Source organism: Piliocolobus tephrosceles, chromosome 13, assembly GCF_002776525.5.
Source record: "Piliocolobus tephrosceles isolate RC106 chromosome 13, ASM277652v3, whole genome shotgun sequence".
Lineage (NCBI taxonomy): Eukaryota > Metazoa > Chordata > Mammalia > Primates > Cercopithecidae > Piliocolobus > Piliocolobus tephrosceles.
In genome coordinates, this window is record NC_045446.1 from 11,459,314 (window position 1) to 11,482,368 (window position 23,055).

The 23,055-nt window shown below is 45.9% G+C and overlaps 1 protein-coding gene and 1 pseudogene across 1 annotated transcript in view; both read right to left on the reverse strand.

The window, feature by feature from the left end:
- Positions 1-14,170, reverse strand: part of ASRGL1 (asparaginase and isoaspartyl peptidase 1) — a 33,812-nt gene extending 19,642 nt beyond the window's left edge. The window contains exons 1-2 of the mRNA XM_026446520.1: positions 14,026-14,170; positions 13,434-13,634 (exon numbers count right to left, since the gene is read on the reverse strand). Coding sequence (XP_026302305.1) covers positions 13,434-13,623 — 190 coding nt within the window. The 5' untranslated portion in view covers positions 13,624-13,634; positions 14,026-14,170. The remainder of the gene's footprint in view (positions 1-13,433; positions 13,635-14,025) is intronic.
- Positions 14,171-20,656: 6,486 nt separating this feature from the next.
- LOC111524352 lies at positions 20,657-21,527 on the reverse strand (annotated as a pseudogene).
- Positions 21,528-23,055: the final 1,528 nt, after the last annotated feature.

Sequence of the window (23,055 nt, forward strand, 5' to 3'; positions counted from 1 at the left end):
AATAATGATCTCAAAGCACAAGAGTAGTGATGCTGGTATACTGTTATAATTGTTCTATTTTATTATCAGTTGTTATTAATCTCTTACTGTGGCTAATTAATGCATATATGAAAAAAAAAACCAAACCAGTTGATAAAAGGGTGAGTATCACTGGTGGTTTCAGGCACCCACTGGGGGTTTGAAACACATCCCCCATAGATAAGGGAGGGCTACTACATACCAGGAGCCTGTGTGTCTCTGTGCCTTTGCACATGCTGTTGTTTTTTACCACTAGCACCCTTTCTTCATATTTCTCTGCCCAGATAATGCCTACAAATCCAGCCATGCTTCTCAATCTCTTTGTGCTTGTTTCCTCATGAGTAAAATGAGTAAGAACATCAACTCGTTTAATCCTTACAACCATCAATGAGGTAGGTATTGCATATTAAACACTTAGGATAATGTCTAGCATGTGTAGGTAAACAGTAAGTGTTTGCTGCCCTGATTACATGCCAATTTAACAGGTGGGGAAACCAAAAAGGCAACTTTCCCAATATCAAATGTCTTCTGGGTAAAGAGCAAGGAATCAAATCCAGGTGTGTGACTTAGACATCTACTTTCTTCTGCCAAAGAAACTCACATCTTTTCCATCTGGCAATAATAAGGCAGCATCCCCTTACACTGATCCGCACAGGTTAGAGAAGACCTGATAAAAGATTTAAATAAATAAGATCCAAAGTCTTAAAACATAATATGCAAAATGTCTAGAATCCAAGAGAAGATCACTCATCATACGAAGAACCAAGAACAGCTCAACCTAAGGAAAAACAATTAACAGATGACAATACCAAGATGACACAGATGTTGGAATTACCTGACAGGAATTTTAAAGCAGCCATTGGCCAGGCATGGTGGCTCATACCTGTGCTTTGTAATCCCAGCACTTTGGGAGGCTGAGGCAAAAGCATCTCTTGAGGCCAGGAATTCAAGACCAACCTGGCCAACATAGCAAGACCCCATCTTTAAAAAAAAAAAAAATTAGTTGGGCATCGTAGCACACACTCAAAGCCCTAGCTACTTGGGAGGCTGAGGCAAGAGAATCACTTGACCCAGGGGTTCGAGGTTGCAGTGAGCTGTGATTATACCACCATACTCCAGCCTGGGTGACACACTGAGAACCTGTCCCTTAAAAAAAAAAAAAGCAGCATCATAAAAATGCTTCAATGAACTTGAAATAACTAAAAACATTATTAAGTTTCAGCAAAGAAATGTAAGATGTAAAGAAAAACCAAATGGAAGTTAGAGCTGAAAAAATGTAATACTGGACTAAGAAATCACTCAGCTTGAACAGCAGAACAGGGCCTGGAAAACACAAAATGAACAAAGCCCAGCAGACGAGTGGGACCGTAACAAAACAACTAACATTCAAGTCATTAGACTGCCAGAGGGGAGGAGAAAATGGGTGGGAATGAGAAGTATTCAAAAAAATAATGGTTGAAAATCCCTTGTATTTGGCAAAAAGCATAAATCTACCAATTTAAGAAGGTGAGCAAGCCCGAAATAGGACTAAACACAAAGACATTCACACTAAGACACATCATAACCAAACCACCAGTGAACTAAAGACAAAAAAATTTCAAAGTAGCAAGAGAGAAATGACACCTTACCTATAGGGGAGAAACCAATTTTAATGCCAAAACAATTTGCCAACAGAAACCATGGAGGCCAGAAGGAAGAACAGCATTTTTAAGTGCTGAAGAAAATAACTGTCAATCCAGAATTCTATATCCAGCAAAAACATTCTTCAGGAACGAAGGAGAAATCAAGACACTCTCAGACTATATTAGGAAGGTGCCAAAAAGGGGTAGGTTTCATTCTGAGGCTGCTGCTGCTTTCTTTTTTTTTTTTTTTTGGAGACGGAGTCTCGCTCTGTCACCCAGGCTGGAGTGCAGTGGCGCAATCTCAGCTCACTGCAAGCTCCGCCTCCCAGGTTCATGCCATTCTCCTGCCTCAGTCTCCCCAGTAGCTGGGACTACAGGTGCCCACCACCACACCTGGCTAATTTTTTGTATTTTTTAGTAGAGATGGGGTTTCACCGTGTTAGCCAGGATGGTCTCGATCTCCTGACCTCGTGATCTGCCTGCCTCAGCCTCCCAAAGTGCCGGGATTACAGGCGTGAGCCACAGCACCCAGTCTTTTTTTTTTTTTTTAGACACAGTTTCACTCTGTTGCCCAGGCTGGAGTGCAGTGGTGTGATCTCGGCAAAATGTCCATACAAAAATGTCATACAAAATGCCCATACAAAATGTCATACAAAAAGGGGCAACCAGCAGCCCTCGGGGTTGCTCTACGGAGTAGCCATGCTTTATTCCTTTACTTTCCTAATGAACTTGCTTTCACTTTACAGACTCGTCCTGAAGTCTTTCTTGCGTGAGATCCAAGAACCTTCTCTTGGGGTTTGGTAACAATTCCATTTACAGAACATTCTCAAAATAATAGTGATAAGAAACAGATTAAGCGATTGCCAGTTGTTAGGGAGGATGTCATACTGTGATCTATATGGAGAAACACATACAGCTGTCCCTTGGTATCCATAGGGAATTGGATGTAGGACCCCTGGAAATACTGAAATTGCCTTTGCAAAAATTATTTCAGTGAGAAAATTATGGCAGTGAAAGAGATTTGAGCTAACACATCACCCTATCTTGCCGTTCCCGTAATTATTCCTGGGCTGCTGGGTGGAGCTAACTTTGAGACATTTAGGCTATAGTTAAAAGGATAACAGGCCTTGCCCCAAAGGCAACTGCTTTTGTAAAGTGAATGAAAGTTCATCTAGGCTAGGCGCAGTGGCTCATGCTTGTAATCCGGGCACTTTGGGAGGCTGAGGTGAGAGGATTATGAGGTCACGAGTTCGAGACCAGCCTGGCCAACATGGTGAAACTCCGTCTCTACTAAAAATACAAAAATTAGTTGGGCGTGGCGGTGCATGCCTGTAATCCCAGTTGCTCAGGAGGCTGAGACAGGAGAATCGCTTGAACCTCGGAGGTGGAGGTTGCAGTGAGCCGAGATCATGCCATTGCACTCCAGCCTGGGCAACAGAGCAAGACTCCATCTCAAAAAAATAAAAAGTTCATCAAGCTGGGGGAGGAGGGGAACCTGATTCTAATAAGGTGTAGACACAGACTGCCAGCCATTCCTTCAGATACCACCACTACTGCAGACTGGCCTTTTGCAATATCTTTTTAGGTTTTTATGCATGTCTGACATGCACGGCTCCACCTGGACCTGCCAACCCCCTCCCCTGTGGCCTCGCCCAGAAACAATTCAGCGCACAAGAGGACAGTTTTAACCCCCTTTCATTTCTCTTTTTTTTCTTTGAGAAGGAGTCTTGCTCTGCTGCCCAGGCTGGAGTGCAGTGGCGTGATCTTGGCTCACTGCAACCTCCATCTCCCGGGTTCAGGTGATTCTCCTGCCTCAGCCTCCCGAGTAGCTGGGATTACAGGTGTGAGCCACCACGCCCGGCTAATTTTTGTATTTATAGTAGAGATGGGGTTTCGCATGTTGGCCAGGCTGGCCTTGACCTCCTGACCTCAGGTGATCCACCCGCCTCAGCCTCCCAAAGTGCTGGGATTAGTCATGAGCCACCACAACTGGCCTGCAAAGGCAGGCTTACATGGATTTTTTTTCCCCAAATATTTTCAACCTGAGATTAGGTAAATCCACAGATGTGGAAGGCCTGGACACAAAGTTTGGTCTTCCTGTTTCCTGACACACAGCTCCTAAAACACTTGGAAGCTCCAAAGTGGTAAAGTATCTTTTTGTATGCCAATGAGACGACCGATGGTTAGGGGCTGGATAGCCTCAAAATGGGGAGCTGGTTGCCAGGGAACCAACCATGTGATTAGAGGGCCAGAACTTTCAGTCTCACCTCTCTACCTCCGGGGAGGGGGAGAGAGGCTAAAGGCTGATAACCAATGGCCAACAGTTTAATCAACTGTGCCTATGCCATGAAATGCCAACTAGAGAAAAAAATAATTGAGCTTTTAAAGAATTTGTTTTATTTAGAAATCTTACTGAGGACTACAGACTGATGACTACAGTATGGAGGGGTCCTTCAGAGAGGTGCTTCAAACTGCTCCCAAACCATGTCTCCGCTCACAGCTGATACACAGGTTGTGCAGAGTTAGTACAGGCTCAGAGGTTACATGAGACTTGCTCAGAAGTTACATTAAAGCAGAATCACATCAAAGTTTGGGTGCAAGAGTACATCTGGCTATAGATGACAGAGCTATGTATAATCACTAATCCTCTCAGATGTTATCCTTTTTTTTTTGAGATGGAGTCTCGCTCTGTTGCCCAGGCTGGAGTACTTGGTGTGAGACAAATTCAGCTCCATCCCGGCTCACCACAATCTCTGTCTCTTGGGTTCAAGTGATTCTCCTGCCTCAGCCTCCTGAGTAGCTGGGATTACAGGCACTCACCACTACGCCCGGCTAATTTTTGTAGTTTTAGTAGAGATGGGGTTTCACCATGTTGGTCAGGCAGGTCTCGAACTCCTGACCTCAGGCGACCTGCCTGCCTCGGCCTCCCAAAGTGCTGGGATTACAGGTGTGAGCCATCGCTCTCGGCGCAGATGTTATCTTAAGCGTAGGTAAAGGCAAGGACTAGGATCATATATCATTTTTTTGAGACCGAGTCTCATGCCCAGGCTGGAGTGCAGTGGTGTGATCTCAGCTCACTGCAACCTGTGCCACCTGGGTTCAAGCAATTCTTCTGCCTCAGCCTCCCAAGTAGCTGGGATTACAGGAGCCTGCCACCGCTTCTGGCTAATTTTTATAGTTTTAGTAGAGACGGGGGTTTCACCATCTTGGCCAGGCTGGTCTTGAACTCCTGACCTTGTGATCTACCCACCTCGGCCTCCCAAAGTGCTGGGATTACAGGCGTGAGACACTGTGCCCGGCCCATTTATCTTTTAAGACATACAGTGACTCAGGCAAGCGACATGGAGGCCGTGTGCTCTATCCAGTTTTCTTCAAATCATTCTTCCAGAGAGCGGCACATCTGCACATCATGACAGAGTCAGGGGCTTTGTGAAATGACGTTGGCATGCACAAATGAGCAAACGTGACTTTTTACATTTGTTACTCAGTCGCACAGAAGCCCTCATTAAGAACCCGTAAGGGCTGATGACGGGCGCTTTTGGATTGCTGGACATGTGAAGGTGCCAGGAGGGCGGTGTGCTGAAGACGGCAGGGCAGTTCCACACCCCTTCCCCCACACCTGGCCCTCTGCATCTCTTCATCTCTGTCTGTATCCTCCATTATATCCACTATTCATACAATAAACTGGTCAATACATTTCTCTGAGTTCTGCGAGCTGCTCTAGCAAATTAACTGAACTCGAGGAGGTAGTCATGGGAACCCTGATTTATAGCTGGTTGGTCAGAAGTAGAAGTGACAGCTACTACTCAAGATTGGCATCCGAAGTAGGACACAGTCTTACGGGACCGAGTCCTGAACCTGTGGGATTGGACTGTGACCCCAGACAGACAGCGTCAGAACTGAACTGACCTCCTCGCCCTGTGCAACTCTTCATCTGTATCCTTCATCACAGGGGTCCCCACCCCCCGGTACTGGTCCTGGTCTGTGGTCTGTCAGGAACTGGGCCCCACAGCAGGAGGCGAGTGAGCATGACTGCCCAAGCCCCGCCTCCTGTCAGATCAGCAGCAGCATCAGATTCTCATAGGAGTGTGCACCCTGTTATGAACTGTGCCTGCGAGTCTCTGTGGAAAAACTGTCTTCCACGAAACTGGTCCCTGGTGCCAAACAGGTTGGGGACCACTGCTCTATCATATTCTTTATAATAAATTGGTAAACATAAATGTTTTCCTGAGTTCTATGAGCCATCCTAGCAAATTATCAAGCCTGAGGAGGGGGTCATGGTAACCCTTGATTTGTGGCCACGTTGGACAGAAGTGTGCATAACCAGGGGACTTCCAATATGCCTTTTCAACAATCGGTGCTGCGCCAGGGGTGGTGGCTCACGTCTGTTATCCCAATACTTTGGGAGGCTGAGGCAGGTGGATCACTTGAGGTCAGGAGTTCAAGGCCAATCTGGTCAACATGGTGAAACCTTGTCTCCCCTAAAAAAACAAAAATGAGCCAGGCGTGGTGGTGGGTGCCTGTAATTCCAGCTACTTGGGAGGCTGAGGCAGGAGAACTGCTTGAACTCAGGAGGAGGAGGTTGCAGTGAGCCGAGGTCACGCCACTGCACTCCAGGAAAAAACAAAAACAAAAAACAACCCCGAGTTCCTTAAAAAACTAAAAATAGAGCTACTATATGATACAGCAATCCCAATGCTGGCTATACACCCAAGAGAAAGGAAATCAGTATATGGAGGAGTTATTTGCACTCCTTGCTTGCTGCAGCATTGTTCACAGTAGCCAAGATTTGGAAGCTAACTAGGTGTCCATCAACAGATGAATAAAGAAATGATACATATACACAATGGAGTACTACTCAGCCATAAAAAGGAATGAGATTCTGTCATTTGCAACAACATGGATGGAACTGGAGGTCATTATGATAAGTGAAATAAGTCAGGCACAAAAAGACAACCTTCCCATGTTCTCACTTATTTGTGGAAGCTAAAATTCAAAGCAATTTAACTTATGAAGACAGAGAGTAAAAAGATGGTTAGCAGAGGCTGGGAAGACAGTGGCTTTGGGGCAGAAGGGGGGATAGGCAATGGGTACAAAAAATAGGATAAGAGTTAGTATTTGATAGAACAACAGTGACTACAGTTGATAATTTAATTATACATTTTAAAATAACTAAAAGAACAGAATTGTTTATAACACAAAGGATAAATGCTTGAAGGAATGAATATCCCATTTACTCTGATTATCAAGCATTGCATGTCTGTATCACAGTATCTCATGTACTCCCACAAATAAATACACCTACTATGTAGCCACAGCAAAAAACCAACAAAAATAAAAAATGGAACCTTGATATATACCTTGCATCTTATACAAAAATTTATTCAAAGTGAATCACAGACCTAAAACTTCTAGAAGACAACATAAGAAAAATGTTTGCAGTGCTGGGTTAGGCAAATATTAAGATATAACACAAAAAGCATGACTGATTTAAAAAAAAACTGATAAACTGGACTTCTGCAAAACTGAGAACTTCTGCTTTTTGCAATAAAATATTGAGAAAGAAAAGACAAACCACAGCCTGGAAGAAAATATCTGCAGACCACACTGGCGCAACTGATAAAAGGTACATCTAGAATATATAAACAATTCTTAAAACTCAATAGTGAGCAACAACACCAACAAAAAAATCAGCAAGACTTTGATACTTCACTGAAGAAATATGAACAACAGGCCAGGCGCAGTGGCTCATGCCTGTAATCCCAGCACTTTAGGAGGCTGAGATGTGTGATCACGAGGTCAGGAGTTCAAGATCAGTTTGGCCAACATGATGAAATCCCATCTCTACTAAAAATACAAAAATTAGCTGGGTGTGGGGTCACACACCCTGTAATCCTAGCTACTCAGGAGGCAGAAGTTGCAGTGAGCTGAGATCGTAACACTGCTCTCCAGCCTCGGCAATAAGAGCGAGACTCCATCTCAAAAAGAAAAAAAAAAAAAAAGAAATGAATGACAAAAAAGCACATGACAAGATGTTAAATATCACTTCCCATTTAAGGAAACGCAAATCAACACCATAATAAGATTTCACTATATGCTTACTGGAATGGCTAAAATAAAAAATGCTGACACTAGTTAGTGCTGGTGAAGATGTGGATTAAATGGAACTTTTTTTTTTTTTGGAGACAGAGTCTCACTCTGTTGCCCAGACTGGAGTGCAGTGGTGCAATCTTGGCTCACTCCAACCTCCGCCTCCCAGGTTCAAGTGATTTTCCTGCCTCAGCCTCCCGCGTGGCTGGGACTACAGGCGTGTGCCACCATGACTGGCTAATTTTTGTATTTTTAGTAGAGACAGGGTTTCACTATGTTGTCCAGGCTGGTCTCAAACCCCTGACCTCGTGATCCGCCCATGTTGGCCTCCCAAAGTGATGCGATTACAGGCATGAGCCACCGCGCCCGGCCTCTAAGTGGAACTTTCATACATTGATATAGTGGGAATGTAAAAGTTTGGCAGTTTCTTTTCTTTTCTTTTTTTTTTGAGACAGGGTCTCACTCTGTCACCCAGGCTGGAGCGCAGTGGCGCCATCTCAGCTCACTGCAACCTCCACCTCCCAGGTTCAAGCGATTCTCCTGCCTCAGCTTCCCGAGCAGCTGGGACCACAGGCGCCCACGACTGCACTCGACTAATTTTTGTATTTTTAGCAGAGACAGGGTTTCGCCAGGCTGGTCTTGAACTTCTGACCTCAGGCGATCTGCCTGCCTCGGCCTCCCAAAGTGCTGGGATTACAGGATTGAGCCAGGGCACCTGGCTGGTAGTTTCTACTTAAGTTAAATTCTTGCCATAAGCCAGTAGTCCCACTTCCAGGTATTCACTTAAGGGAGATAAAAACTTATGTTCACATAAACACCTGTATGCACATGTGTACAGTGATTTTATTTATAATGGCCCCAAATGGAACACGTCCTTCAGCTGTTACACAGTTAAACCAACTGTGGCATATTCATACAATGGAATACTACTCAATACAAAGGGAAAAACTACTGATACCCATGTCCACACAGGTAACACTCCAATGCATTATGTTAACTGAAGAATCCAGACTAAGGCTACACATTGCATGATTCCATTTATGATTTTTTTTTTTTTTGAGTCTCCCTTTGCTGCTCAGGCAGGAGTGCAGCGGCATAATCTTGAGTCACTGCAACCTCCCCCTTCCAGGTTCAAGTGATTCTCGTGCCTCAGCCTCCTGAGTAGCTGGGATTGCAGGTGTGTCACATCATGCCTGGCTAATTTTTGTATATTTAGTAGAGACAGCATTTTGCCATATTGGACAGGCTCCTCTTGAACTCCTAGCCTCAAATGATCCATCTGCCTCGGCCTCCGAAAGTGCTGCCATTTATGTGTAAAAAGTAAAGTGGAGGTTCCTCTTCAAAGACTTTCATCCCTGTCTAATTAGGAATAAACAGCAACTTCTCTTAGAAGCAAAATTGATTCAAAGACCTGTGCTAACATTCTTAAGCATCTGCTAGCCGAAATAAACAAATCACTGTACTTTACGTTCTTAGCTCCCACAATTTAGCCTAAATATTTGCCCTGGCATGCTTATACTGGTCCAAGCAAGCACTAGGTCATAGCCTGTTCCTCTTCCTTATTTAAGGTGTTTTTACCTTTCTCAGCATTCCACAGGTCACTTCGTCCTTCCTTTGTTCTCCTCTGCCTTTGCCTCTTTTAAGAAATTCTAAGTTGCCAGCCAATCGAAACAAATACAAAACATACGGTCCCGTTCCAGCCAATAGAAACTGGACAAAGCAGTAGGGTAAACGCATCAGATTATAAATAACCCTGTCTCCTGTGTTCAGGATACTCTCGTGACGAAACTGGTGACAAGTGTACCCTTTCTACAAAAAAAAAAAAAAAAGGCCTTACTAAATAAACTTATGTTCAAGTACTATTTCTTTACGGCACCAAAAAACAAACATTTCAAACATGAGACATCCTGGAAATGACAAAACTACAGGGATAGAAAACAGATTAGTTGCTGCCAGGGGATGGGAGTGAATGGAGGCGTGGACTCAAAGGGATGTGGGAGAGTAACATAACTGTTTTATATCTTGATTGTGGTGGTAATTACATGACTATATGTATCTGTCACCACCATGGAACTGTATACTAAAAAGAGGATCTTACTGTATGCAAATTATACCAACAAACCAACACCAAACCCATTAAAATTGTATGGTATTAGGCTAGTAGATTCTAAACCTGGTTGTATCTCAGAATTGCCTGGGAATCTTCAAAACAAAGAAATGAAGAACAATTCCTAGACTCCACCACAGATTTTTACCTTATTGATTCTACATTGTAAGTCCAGAAAGAGAGTGGATAAATGAAAAAAATCCCTGTTTTCAGCCGGGCGCAGTGGCTCACCCCTGTAATCCCAGCACTTTGGGAGGCCGAGGTGGGTGGATCACGAGGTCAGGAGATCGAGACCATCCTGGCTAATACGGTGAAACGCCATCTCTACTAAAAATACAAAAAATTAGCTGGTTGTGGTGGTGGGCGCCTATAGTCCCAGCTACTCGAGAGGTTGAGGCAGGAGAATCGCTTGAACCTGAGAGGCAGAGTTTGCAGTGAGCTGAGATCGCACCGCTGTACTCCAGCCTGGGAGACAGAGTGAGACTGTCTCAAAAAAAAAACAAAAAAAACAAAAAAAACAAAAAAAACAACAAAAAAGAAAAAATCCTGTTATCTCAAAGATTCTCTAACAGCTTATAAAATTGAATTGTTGAGAGAATATCTCAAGTGCTATGTAAATATCGTTGAACTCTAGTGAAAGCAAGTGGTCATTTGGTTGCCAATCTAAGTAAGTTTTTAAAGACTATTTCTAGCATTCAAATTTAAAAGTTCAATCTTTACAGTGCTGGTATCTAAAAATCAACCACTTTTTAATAAACTATTATGAAATAAGCTTTAAACATAAAGTAAAATCCATACTGAAACAGGAGTGTAAATAAACAATGTTTTTACAAATATTCAGAGAAGTTGTGTCATGAATGCTAATTACTGCCACTGAACTCAATACCTACTGAGAGTCAGCTTTTTGTATGAAGTTCCCAAACAGTTATTTATTCTAGAGAATTACAGCAGAGGCTGCTGGGAATGTTGCCTGCCTGTACTGACCTTGGCTGGGAAAAGCCAAGGCACACAGTATGCTGTTAAAAGTCCCACCTTTCCCCCCATAATCTTTGCTTTCCTTCTTTTCAGCTCTACTCTTTTCTTCCTCAATGTGCTGAAGAGACGACATTTGAAAGATGAGAGGGCAGACATTGAGAAGGAAGGCCTCTGGATACAGAGCAAAAATAATGAGAACTAGCTGCTCCAATTCCCTAATCTGTGCTTCCCAATTCATGCAGATGACAAATGGTTAGAATTGGTCGGAAACCAGAATGATCCATTTCAAATGAAGGTCCTGTGTAAATAAGTGAGGGTTTCTCAGCCCAGGGGGCTCTGAGTGCTAAGAGGCATATGGTTTAACCACTCACCCACAGAAAGAGCTGGCTGCTCCCTCTGCTGGCAAAGTCAGTCCCTATCTGGTAAATTCTGGCTCTACAAACGGAGCCATGAAAGCACACTATTAGGTCTCATTTTAAATTCAGATGGACTTAGTTTTATTTTCAGAGACAGGGTCTCGCTCTGTCACCCAGGCAGGAGTGCAGTGGCGCAGTCTTGTCTCATTGCAGCCTTGACCTCCCGGGCTCAAGGAATCTTCCCTTCTCAACCTTCTGAGCAGCTGGGGCTATAGGCTTATACCACCATGCTCAGCTGATTTTTGTATTTTTTTTTTTTGTAGAGATGGGGTTTCGCCATGTTGCCTAGGCTGGCATTGAACTCCTGAGCTCAAGTGATCCGCCCACCTCAGCTTTCCAAATTGCTGGGATTACAGGCGTGAGCCACTGCGCCAGTCTCAGGTAGACTTACACAATTTTTCACAAGCGTTAAAGAGTGCTGTGTAAAGGGGACAGAACAAACGGTAAATATTTGATGATTAAGATTTCCTGAAATTCTCTTCCCTGACAGATGTTGGGTGGGTGGTATAATTCCAAGAAGTATTTCAATCCCTAGCCTAGATGTTAGGTTTTCCATTTTAAAACAAAGAGATGAATTCTTCCAGCAAGTTAATCTTTTTGTGACTTAGTCTGATCTGAGAAATGAGGATAATAATTATTCCTAACTTATACCTAACTCATTTAACTCAAGTGAGTTTAAGTGATTAACTCATAAGTTAATCATTTAATGTTCATTATGAGTTAACATGAGTTAGTTTAACACAAGTTAACCAACTTGAGTTCAATGATCAACTCATTTAATGTTCAGATTAAATAAATCAAGTAAATTTCTTAGACTACTTCCTGATACATGGTAGATACTCATATTAGCTATAATGTTTAGTATTCTAAAAAAGGGTGAACTGAGTGAAAGAAGCGAAACACAAAGGAATACACTCTGCATTCCAAGGTCAACCTGAAAACTTTGGAACCTTCTCGGGGGAGGTAGGACATGCCTCATTATTCCCTCCTCCCTTTTGGAATTCAAGCCCAGTTGACCAGCATTTACATTAAAACAGATCTTAAGACTGACAAAGCAGACTTTGTAGCAATAAGATACCAAATTGCAGCGGGACTCTAGTATGACATCACATGACAGTAAGCCCTGAAAGTGAAGTATTTTACCCCAAATTATGTTTCTTTGCAATATCTTGAAATAGTCCTGCAAAGTTATCTCTTGTGGGGAAAATCTACATTCTGAAGAGAATCCCCTTCCTTCTCCTGATCCTGAAAATCCCCTAGGCCTTTTTCCTGATTCAGAAGAGATCAACTCTGATAAGAAACATTTACAATCTATTCTCTCAATAGCCTGCTACCTGGAGACTTCCTTTGCGTAAGGGAAATCTTGGTCTCCCCAACCCCTTATCTTAACGCAGACCTTCTTTTCTCAGCTTTTTTTTTTTTTTTTTTTTGAGACAGAGTCTCGCTCTGTCGCCCAGGCTGCAGTGTAGTGGCATGATCTCGGCTCACTGCAACCTCTCCCTCTCAGGTTCGAGCGATTCTCCTGCCTCGGCCTCTGAGTAGCTGGGGTTACAGGCTCCTGCCACCATGCCTGGCTTTTTTTTTTTTTTTTTTTTTTGTATTTTTAGTAGAGATGGGTTTTCGCCTGTTAGCCAGGCTGGTCTCAAACTCCTGACCTCAGGTGATCCACCCGCCTTGGCCTCCCAAAGTGCTGGGATTACAGGCGCGAGCCACCGTGCTAAACCGCCTTCTATTACTTCCATCTGCAGCCTCAAGTCTTTATATAATCCAGACATTCCCTTCTGTGAATTCCAGGTCTTCAGACAAAACTTTAAACCACTGTTAATCAGAAAATCTTTGAATCTCACCTATGACCTGGAAGCCACTCCCCCTCCCCCACTAATCTCGCCTCTCCAGATGGAACCAATGTACCTCTACTATGTATTGATTGACATCTTATGTCTCTAAAAGCACATGCTCTCAGGGTTTCCCAAGAGCTGTATCACAGGCCAATGGTCACTCATATTTGGCTCAGTATACATCTCTCCAAATATTTTAGCGTTTGACTATTTTCATCACAGGTAGAAAAATTAAATATTGTTTCTTTTTTACAGAGTTTCACCCCAAGGCTCATTAGATTCCCTAACGCTTTACGTAGGTTATATTTATTCTGAAGAAGGAGCTTGACCTGACTCACATTATTTACCAGCTGAAAGGCACATTTACCTGCGTTGAACTCGGGATCGTCTTCCAGGGCGACGACAGCTCCCTCCACAGCATCCACGGCGCTCCCGCCCTCCCGGAGGATGCCGTAGCCCACGGTGGCGGCTCTGACGATGCCCTGGTGCACTCGCTCCTTCCGATCCTTGGAGATGGGACCGGCTCCGCCGCCGTGGACCACTACGATGGGATTCATGTCGGCGGATCCTAGGCAGCAGGAAGGCGAAAGTGTCGTCCAAAGCCAGCCCAAGGAAGCCGCGCGGGCACAAGGTCCTCGGGAGACCCCGTTGGGATAATGCCCAGTCTCTATTATGCGAGGCCGGGTTCGCAGCTGGGGGTGCGTACGGGCGGCTAGGTCGAGCTTGGTACGAAGAGCCCAGGGGCCCAGCGCCCTCCTGCGTTCATCTCCGCCCCCGGCCCGGACCTGCTGGGGTCTCAGTTTCCCCGGGGACGTTACCCCGCGCCCACCGCCGCCCGCCTCCAAGCCCCGGCGCCGAGGGAGGATGTCTATTTCGCCTTCGGGAAAATGTCTATGTTCGTTTATTTCGTTCGCCCTCCCGCGTCTCGGGCGGCTGCTCCGGGAGGGCCGCCGACTTACCCAGGGCACCGCGGGAGGCAGACGCCGAGGCCTCAGGCTGGGTCGAGCCGCCCCCGCAGTCGCCCAACACCGCCGCTCGCGGACGCCAGCTTGAAACCGCTCAGTCCGCAACCGCTCCGGCCACAACGGTTCTGCGCCTGCGCACGAGGGCGGGGCCGCCGCACCGCCCAATTCCCGTAAAGCCCCGAAGCCCGGGCGGCACGCACGGGTCTCACTGTTATTCTGAGTCTCGGCTCTTGGCCCACGCGAGCTTACTAGTGGCATACGGGGACCCTCCTCCTCCTGACCAGGCCAGGGGCTGGGTGGTTGGGTTGGTGGCGAGAAGCGTGAAGTGGCGTGCCACAGTTTTGTAATTGCAGATTGAAAATCTACGCTAGACTGTGCACAGTGGCTCAAGCCTTGTAATCCCAGCACTTTGAGAGGCCGAGGCGGATGGATCACCTGAGGTCGGGAGTTTGAGACCAGCCTGACCAACATGGAGAAACCCTGTCTCTACTAAAAACACAAAATTAACCGGGCGTGGTGGCGCATGCCTGTAATCCCAGTTGCTCGGGAGGTTAAGGCACGAGGATCGTTTGAACTCGGGAGGCGGAGGTTGCGGTGAGCCGAGGTCGCGCCATTGCACTCCAGCCTGGGCAACAAGAGTGAAACTCCGAATCAAAAGAAAAAAAAAATTATACTGGGACAATGGGCAGAAACAGGGACAGATCCAGGCAAACTGTGATTGATCTCCTGTGGATGGGAGAATCCCTTCCCTTCTTGTTTACCCACAACTAATAACATATTTTACCACTCTTGGGAATTCTCTTTACTCCTTTTTACCTTCGTTTCCTGCCTTAAGGCCCAGTTTAAACGAACCCCTCCTGCAAAGCCTCCCTGGCATCCCACTAAGGATCGGTCATTCCCCTTCTAGTGACCTATTGTGAGAGATGACCACAGATTTATTGGCTTCAAACAACACATATTATCTTACAGTTCTGGTGATCAGAAATTCAAACTGAGTCTGCAGGGTTGAGTCCCTTGGGGAAGCTCCAGAAGAGAATCCGTCTTTTCCTGATTCTATTTTCCTGATTCTGATTTTCCTGTATCCTTGGCTCATGGCCTCATCCTCCATTGCCAAAGCCAGCAGCCTAGCATCTTTAACTCTTTCTCCCTCTGGCCTCTGTTTCTGCTGCTACATCACTTCTCTCTCTGTCACCATAATCACGATTTTTTTCTAAGACCCTGACTGTCCTGCCTCCTTCTTCTTCTTCTTTTTTTTTTTTTGAGACGGAGTCTCGCTCTGTCGCCCAGTCTGGAGTGCAGGGGCTGGATCTCAGCTCACTGCAAGCTCTGCCTCCCGGGTTTAGGCCATTCTCCTGCCTCAGCCTCCTGAGTAGCTGGGACTACAGGCGCCCGCCACCTCGCCCGGCTAATTTTTTGTATTTTATTTTTAGTAGAGACGGGGTTTCACCGTGTTAGCCAGGATGTTCTCGATCTCCTGACCTCGTGATCCGCCCGTTTCAGCTTCCCAAAGTGCTGGGATTACAAGCTTGAGCCACCGCGCCGGGCCTCAGCCTCCTTCTTAAAGGAAGTCCCTTGGGATGACATTGGGCCCACTCAGGTAGTCCAGGATAATCCCCCTTTCTTACAATTTGTACTCTCATCTGCAAAGTCCCTTTTGCCACGTGAAGAACATTCACAGGTGGAGATGTGGATGTGACACCTTTGAGGGCCATTATTCTGTCTACCACACTCACCTCTTGGAAGAGGATTATTTTAGCACATGTCTCGTTCATGAGCCTGCTTGTGTCATCGTAACAGAGCTGACCATCATTTGGGTTCAGCTATTTATAGGAACCTGAACCCTACCCTATGCCCAGCCCTAACTCAAACCCCGTCTCTACTGTTTTTCCTGATGGATCTGGAATGTAGGAATCTGTCCGAGGCTGGGGAAAGTGGCTGGTGGCCCAAGCGGGTAGAGTGTTGGTTTCCATTTGATCCTCCCATCTCAGCCTCATGCCTATATCTACTTCTCTGATGGGCTTCATATTCCCTGTCCCAATGCAAAGTCTCTTAGATAAATTCTCTAGAAAATAAACTTCTGGTCTTTGAGGAGGAAGGAGGAAGCATCTTTTTGTCTGACTCTGTGGGATAGGAGAAGGAACCTGGCTAACTCCTCTGCAGACAATGTTCCAGCAATGACCATTTTATGGATTAAGGATTGTATTCAACTGTCCCTGACAAAATGTGACCACAGTGGTTTAACCAGATAACTGTTGATTTGAAAATAACAACAACAAAAAGAAATCTAGTGGTTGCTGCCCAGGCTGGTGCAGCAGCTCCAAGGTGACACAGATGTCCCATCTCCTTCTCTTTCCCTTCGGCAGGTGGCTTTCACACTTGTGGCACTGCTAGGTACTTTGATCACTATTGGGGCAGGAGGAATGGGGAAGGGCAGAGGGAAGAAGGCTTTTGCTTGCTCCCCTTTGCTCCTTTAATTCAGGAAAGCTCTTTAGCTTTCCTGGAAGTCCTCCAAGTGGACTTTCATTGGCCACAACTGGATTGAGGGGCTGCCTCTAGTGGCGAGAGAGTCTGGGGAGTGAGTTTTTATTTCGGCAGAGTACATCATGGCCCTGGATAAAATCAAGGTCTCTTGGCAAGAAGGAAGGGTGACAGGTTATTGGATAGACAGCTGGGAACACCTGCCACGCCTGCCTCCCCATCTTTGAAATTCCTGTGTGTCTAGGCACTGAGTCTCTCAAGCATTCTCCAGAACAAATGGATTCACCTCTGAGTAGATTATAACTTCCTTTAATCTGCCATTTGTTATTCATCTTCCAAAGTGATCTCTTTTACCTGCCATTGTCATCTCTCCCATTCTTCCTGTCTTTGTGGGTAGTATTCTTTTTAAGATTGTTTACTATCATTTTAGAGGGATTTTAAAGGGAGGGGTAACCCATTTGTGTGAGGTTGACTAGGGAGGTTGACTAGAGCCCCAAGGAGGTGCTTCTAACCACAGTGGCTCTGGATGTTCTAGGAGGAGGAGGAGGAGGCTTGCGTTAGGGAATGCCAGAGTTGGGGAGAGGAGGTGGGACCAGAAAAGGAGAACTGGGCAGGGAGGGTCTGGGTCAGCAATGAAGGAGGCATGTTAGAGAGACTGATGAAGAAGGAATGGGGGTGGGAGGGAGGGAGGAAGAGAAGACAGAAAGAAAGAAGCAAGTAACATTTCCTTCCTTTCCTTTCCTTCCTTTCCTTCCCTTTCGTTCTCTCTCTCTCTCCTTTCTTTCTTCTTTGAGACGGAGTCTCGCTCTGTTGCCCAGGCTGGAGTATAGTGGTGTGATCTTGGCTGACTATAATCTCCATCTCCCGAGGCTCAGACATGATTCTTCTGCCTCAGCCACGCGAATATCTGGGATTACAGGCATGCACCACCACATCCAGCTAATTTTTGTATTTTTAGTAGAGACAGGATTTAAGCATCTTGGCTAGGCTGGTCTCGAACTCCTGAGACCTCAAGTGATTTGCCCACCTTGGCCTCCCAAAGTGCTGGGATTACTTTGGGTGTGAGCCACTGTGGGGAAAAGAGAGGTCAGCCTGTTACTGTGTTATTAGAGATAGAAGTAAGTTTAAGAGACTCCATTTGGCTCTGTATTTGAGATGCTGTTAATGTGTGACTCTACCCCCAATCTTGTCCTTGCTAGAGACATTGCTGTGGTAATTAAGGTTTAAAGGATTTTGGGCTGTAAGGAATGTGCTTTGTTAGGCAAATGCTTAAAGCCTGCTTGTGGTTGAAGGTCAGTACCATTCTCTTAAATCTCAGTAAAAGAAAAACATCTGTCTCCTGCCCGTCCCTGGGCAAATGGAACATCTCCATGTATCTGTATGTCTTACTGCTGATTTACTCCCTTATCTTTTGAGCAATAAATACTGAGGGAACTCAGAGACCGGTGCCAGTGTGGGTCCTCTGTAAGCACAGCACTGGTCCCCTGGGCCCCGCTTTTCTTTCTCTGTACTTTGTCTCTGTGTCTTATTTCTTTTCTCAAGTCTCTCGTTCCACCTAGCGAGAAGCACCCACAGGTGTGGAGGGGCAGGCCACCCCTTCAAGCCACTACACCTGGCCACAACTAACATTTTCTGAAGGTCCACTGGGAAACTGGCAGGCTGCCTTTACTACATTCTTACTGCCTAGCAACTTCCCATCCCCGCCAGTCTCAGCTACATGAGGAAAAGGCTTTTGGCTGACCCCACTGGGGGCAGGGTGGGAATCTGTGAGGCTCCCTCCAAATTCTAGAATGTGTAAAAGTGTCTCGAGCTTGCCGCCTTCCAGGGCTTTCAAACAAGAAGTGGGACACATACCTTTCAAGTCTGAGATCCCTGAATGTATTTAGGAGATCTAGCACCCATGAATTTGTTCAGGAACGGGGCATGAGGCTGTTTTTAGGAGGCCCACATCAGCATTTTGTGCAATAGCACTTCCTTCTAACTTTCTTCTCCTCCCCTCTGACCAGAGAGTTGTAATTCAGTTAGTGATATTGGATGGGGGCAGGGAAGTGCTGGGTAGAGAAGGGCATGGTCTCTGGCGAGGGCTCCACCCCCAGCCTGTGCCCATGGACCTAGGTGAGGACAGGCACTCCTGCCTTCGGGCTCGAATGCTGCATTATCCAAGACCACTCTGGCCCACCACACCCCCATCCTGTGCGTATAAAAACCCCGAGACCCAGCCAGGTGTGGTGGCTGGTTCACGTCTGAAATCCAAGCACTTTGGGAGGCCGAGGCGGGCGGATCATGAGGTCAGGAGATCGAGACCATCCTGGCTAACACAGTGAAACCCTGTCTCTACTAAAAATACAAAAAATTAGCCAGGGGTGGTGGTGCGTGCCTGTAATCCCAGCTATTCAGGAGGCTGAGGCAGGAGGACGCTTGAACCCGGGAGGTGGAGGTTGCAGTGAGCCGAGATCATGCCAGTGCACTCCAGCCTGGGTGACAGAGTGAGACTCTGTCTCAAAAACAAAACAAAACAAACAAAACAAAACCAAAAAATACACCTCGAGACCCTAGGGGGCAGGAACACAAGTGGCTGGACGTCGAGAGGAGCACATCGGTGGACGAGCACACTGACAGTCACCAACAGATGCCAGCAGGACATGGAGCAGTGTGACAACGGTGGAGTTTGCCCAGGGCAGTTAGAGGAGAGCCTGGCCACTGGGCAGCCAAGGGGGGAACAATCACCTTTCCACCCCATCCCCCTTCTGGCCTCGCCATCTACCTCGCTGAGAGCTACTCCTCAATAAAAAACCTTGCACTCATTCTCCAAGCCCACGTGTGATCCAATTCTTCTGGTACACCAAGGCAAGAACCCCGGGATACAGAAAGCCCTCTGTCCTTGTGACAAGGCAGAAGGTCTAATAGAGCTGATTAACACAAGCTGCCTGTGGATGGCAAAACTAAAAGAGCACCCTGTAACACACGCCCACTGGGGCTTCAGGAGCTGTCAGCATTCACCCGTAGGTGCTGCCGAGGGGTTGGAGCCCCACAACCTGCCCATCTGCCCTAGAGGTTTGAGCAGTGGGGCGCTGAAGAAGCGAGCCCCTCCCCCTGTTGCATGCCCTGCGAGGGGGATAAGGAACTTTTCCCGTTTCATTAGGATGGGACATGTATGGGTGCTTGAATTTGGATTCCTATAAATATTTTGATTTATATCTGGGCTGTCTCTTTTAAACTCAAAATCCATGGCTGGGCATAGTGGTTCACACCTGTAATCCCAGCACTTTGGGAAGCAGAGGCAGGTGGATTTCCTGACCTCAGGAATTCAAGACCAGCCTGGGCAACATGGTAAAACCCCGTCTATACCAAAAATTCAAAAAAAATTAGCCGGACCTGGTGGCCTATGCCTGTAATTCCAGCTATTCAGGAGGCTGAGGTGGGAGGATTGCTTGAGACTGGGAGGTAGAGGTTGCGTGAGCTGAGATCACACCACTGGACTCCAACCTGGGTGACAGAGTTGGACCCTGTCTCAAAAACAAAACAAAACAAAAAAACCACACACGCACACAAAACTGAAGTCTGGAAGTCTCATTGGGAAGAGAGTCATGATATGAAGAGAAATACAGGAAAGAGGAAAAGCACATAATTTTATTCCATTGCATATAGTTAAAAAATGAAATGGCACAAAATAATTTAAAATGAAAGGTATAGTCTTCTTCTCTTCCCCCTCACCACTCCCCTCTCCCCCACCTCCCAACGCTGGCATTTCTACCCAGGGACAGCCACTTTACAACTTTTGGTTATATCTTTTGGGAGACTGTACCACATCTCTCTCGCTCTCTTTTTTAACTTTATTAAAATACTGAATTTTATTTCACATGTATGTTTTTGTCTCTCCACCATTTCCATGTCTGACCACAGCTACTACTATGTCCTATCATAATATTCCATACCTACTTAAAACTAAACAAAAGGTGGAGTTCCATTTTTAAAAACTAGACAGACATTTTCGACAACACATTCTTGGCGATGGAACCTGGACGACATTTATCAAACACAGTACGGAAAGTTCTCACTCTGCATTGTAAAAAGGACAGCCAGATATCTACTGTTACCAAACAGAAATAAGATGGAAAATTTTTAACAAACTGTTTAGACTATTTTCTTAAAGAGACTTCCTCCACTGCCAGAGATCTTGAATAGCCTCCTGGTCAGTCATCCAGAAGCAGTTCTTCAACATAATTGATGAACTTGGCTTCCACTTTGGGAAGAGAACCACCTTTTTCTATACTTGTTTACATGTTTGCTTTAACGTCTTCTACAGAACTAGGTCCTTTTGGTGTTTTAGGAGTTTTTTTCCTGTTTTTTGAAGGATTCTTGTCCTTTTGATCTTGGTGTTGATGATGGTTTTGAGTCTTTTCCATTTCGATTTGAATTTTGTGCATTTTTGGCTGGAGTATCTCATATAGATTCCTTCACTGGCACTTTTTCTTTAGTTTCCACACCATCAAAATCATCATCATCATCATCATCATCATCTTCATCATCATCATCTTCATCAGCAGCAAGTTTTACTTTTTTCTGTGGAACCTTGCTACCACCTCCAGGGGCCGATCGCTTTCCAGATATACTTAAGAGTTTCACATCCCCCTCCTCTTCATCTTCTCTTGCATCTTCCTCCACAGCTACTAAGTGCTGTCCACTAATATGCACTGGTCCTGAGCCACACTTCAACCAGAAGACACTGGTGGTGTTATTTCAAAGCCCCCAAGGGGAACCGTTGGCTGTAAAGACGTTTTCAAAGTTGCCAGTGTTACTTTAGTTGGACTGCCTTCGTAATTCATTGCCTGTGCTTCAACAATGTGCAATTCATCCTTCGCACCAGCCCCTAAACTGACTGTTCTTAAAGATAACTGGTGCTTATTTTCATCATTATCCACCTTAAAGTGATCATCTTTGTCAGCCTTTAGTTCACAACCAAAAAGATAATTCCGGGGTCTCAGGGGGCTCATGTCCATGTCCATGGCATCTTCCATTGGGTGGCTGCACGCACTTAGGTGGGAGAAAAGGTGGATGGCGATAAACGACCACTGCTCTAGAGAACAGCTGCGCAGGATGGAATCACACCAGGGAAAAGCTGCACCACATCTTTTACAGATAAGTGTATACACCCATAACTCCCTAATTTAACATTACTTACTGACTTCTTGCTTGGCTAGATGCAGATTTAGATCACTTGCTGCTTCTTCTTTTCTGTTTTATTATTATTTTTTGAGACGGAATCTTGCTCTGTCACCCAGGCTGGAGTGCAGTGGCACACGATCTTGGCTCACTGCAACCTCCGCCTCCTGGGTTCAAGTGATTCTTCTGCCTCAGCTTCCCTGTAGCTGCTTTGGGAGGCCTCTGCACCTCAGTGCCTATAGCTGGGATTACAGGTGCCCGTCACCATGCCCAGCTAATTTTTGTATTTTTAGTAGAGACAGGTTTCGCCATGTTGGTCAGGCTGGTCTCAAACTCCTGACCTCAGGTGATCCGCCCATCTCAGCCTCCCAAAGTACTGGGATTACAGGTGTGAGCCACTGCACCCAGCCCTCTGCTTTATTATTTTAAACTGAGTTTTGTCATTGTAAAATTATTTATTTATTTATTTATTTATTTATTTATTTATTTATTTATTTATTTTGAAACGGAGTCTCGCTCTGTCACCCGGGCTGGAGTGCAGTGGCCGGATCTCAGCTCACTGCAAGCTCTGCCTCCCGGGTTTACGCCATTCTCCTGCCTCAGCCTCCCAAGTAGCTGGGACTACAGGTGCCCACCACCTCGCCCGGCTAGATTTTTGTATTTTTTAGTAGAGACGGGGTTTCACCGTGTTAGCCAGGATGGTCTCGATCTCCTGACCTCGTGATCCGCCTGTCTCGGCCTCCCAAAGTGCTGGGATTACAGGCTTGAGCCACTGCGCCCGGCTATTTTTTTATTTTTTAAGACGGAGTTTCGCTCTGTCGCCCAGGCTCGAATGCAGTGGCACAATCTCGGCTCACTGCAACCTTTGCTTCCCGGGTTCAAGTGATTCTCCTGCCTCAGCCTCCCGAGTAGCTGGGATTACAGGCGCCCTCCCCCAAGCCCAGATAATTTTTGTATTTTTAGTAGAAATGGGGTTTCACCACGTTGGCCAGGCTGGTCTCAAACCCCTGACCTCAGGCAATCTGCCCGCCTTGGCCTCCCAAAGTAAGTGCTGGGATTACAGGCGTGAGTCACTGTGCCCGGCCCTTCTGAATGTTTTTAAGGTCACTGGGGCAGGCCTGGAGATGGAGCCACAGCGGTTCGCAAAGTTCATTTTGGCCTAGAATCTAACTTGATGTGGAGATCTTGTGATGGCTATTAGGTTGGTGCAAAAGTAATTGCGGTTTTTGCCATTACAAGTAATATTTTACTCCCAGGCATGTTTTTCACTTGATTCAAAACTCAGAAGAGATGTGATGCCTTCATACCTTCAAAGCAACAGTGTGGGCTCCGGAGGCAGAGGACCCAGGTTCAAATCCTGATCCTCACGAGGTCAGGAGATCG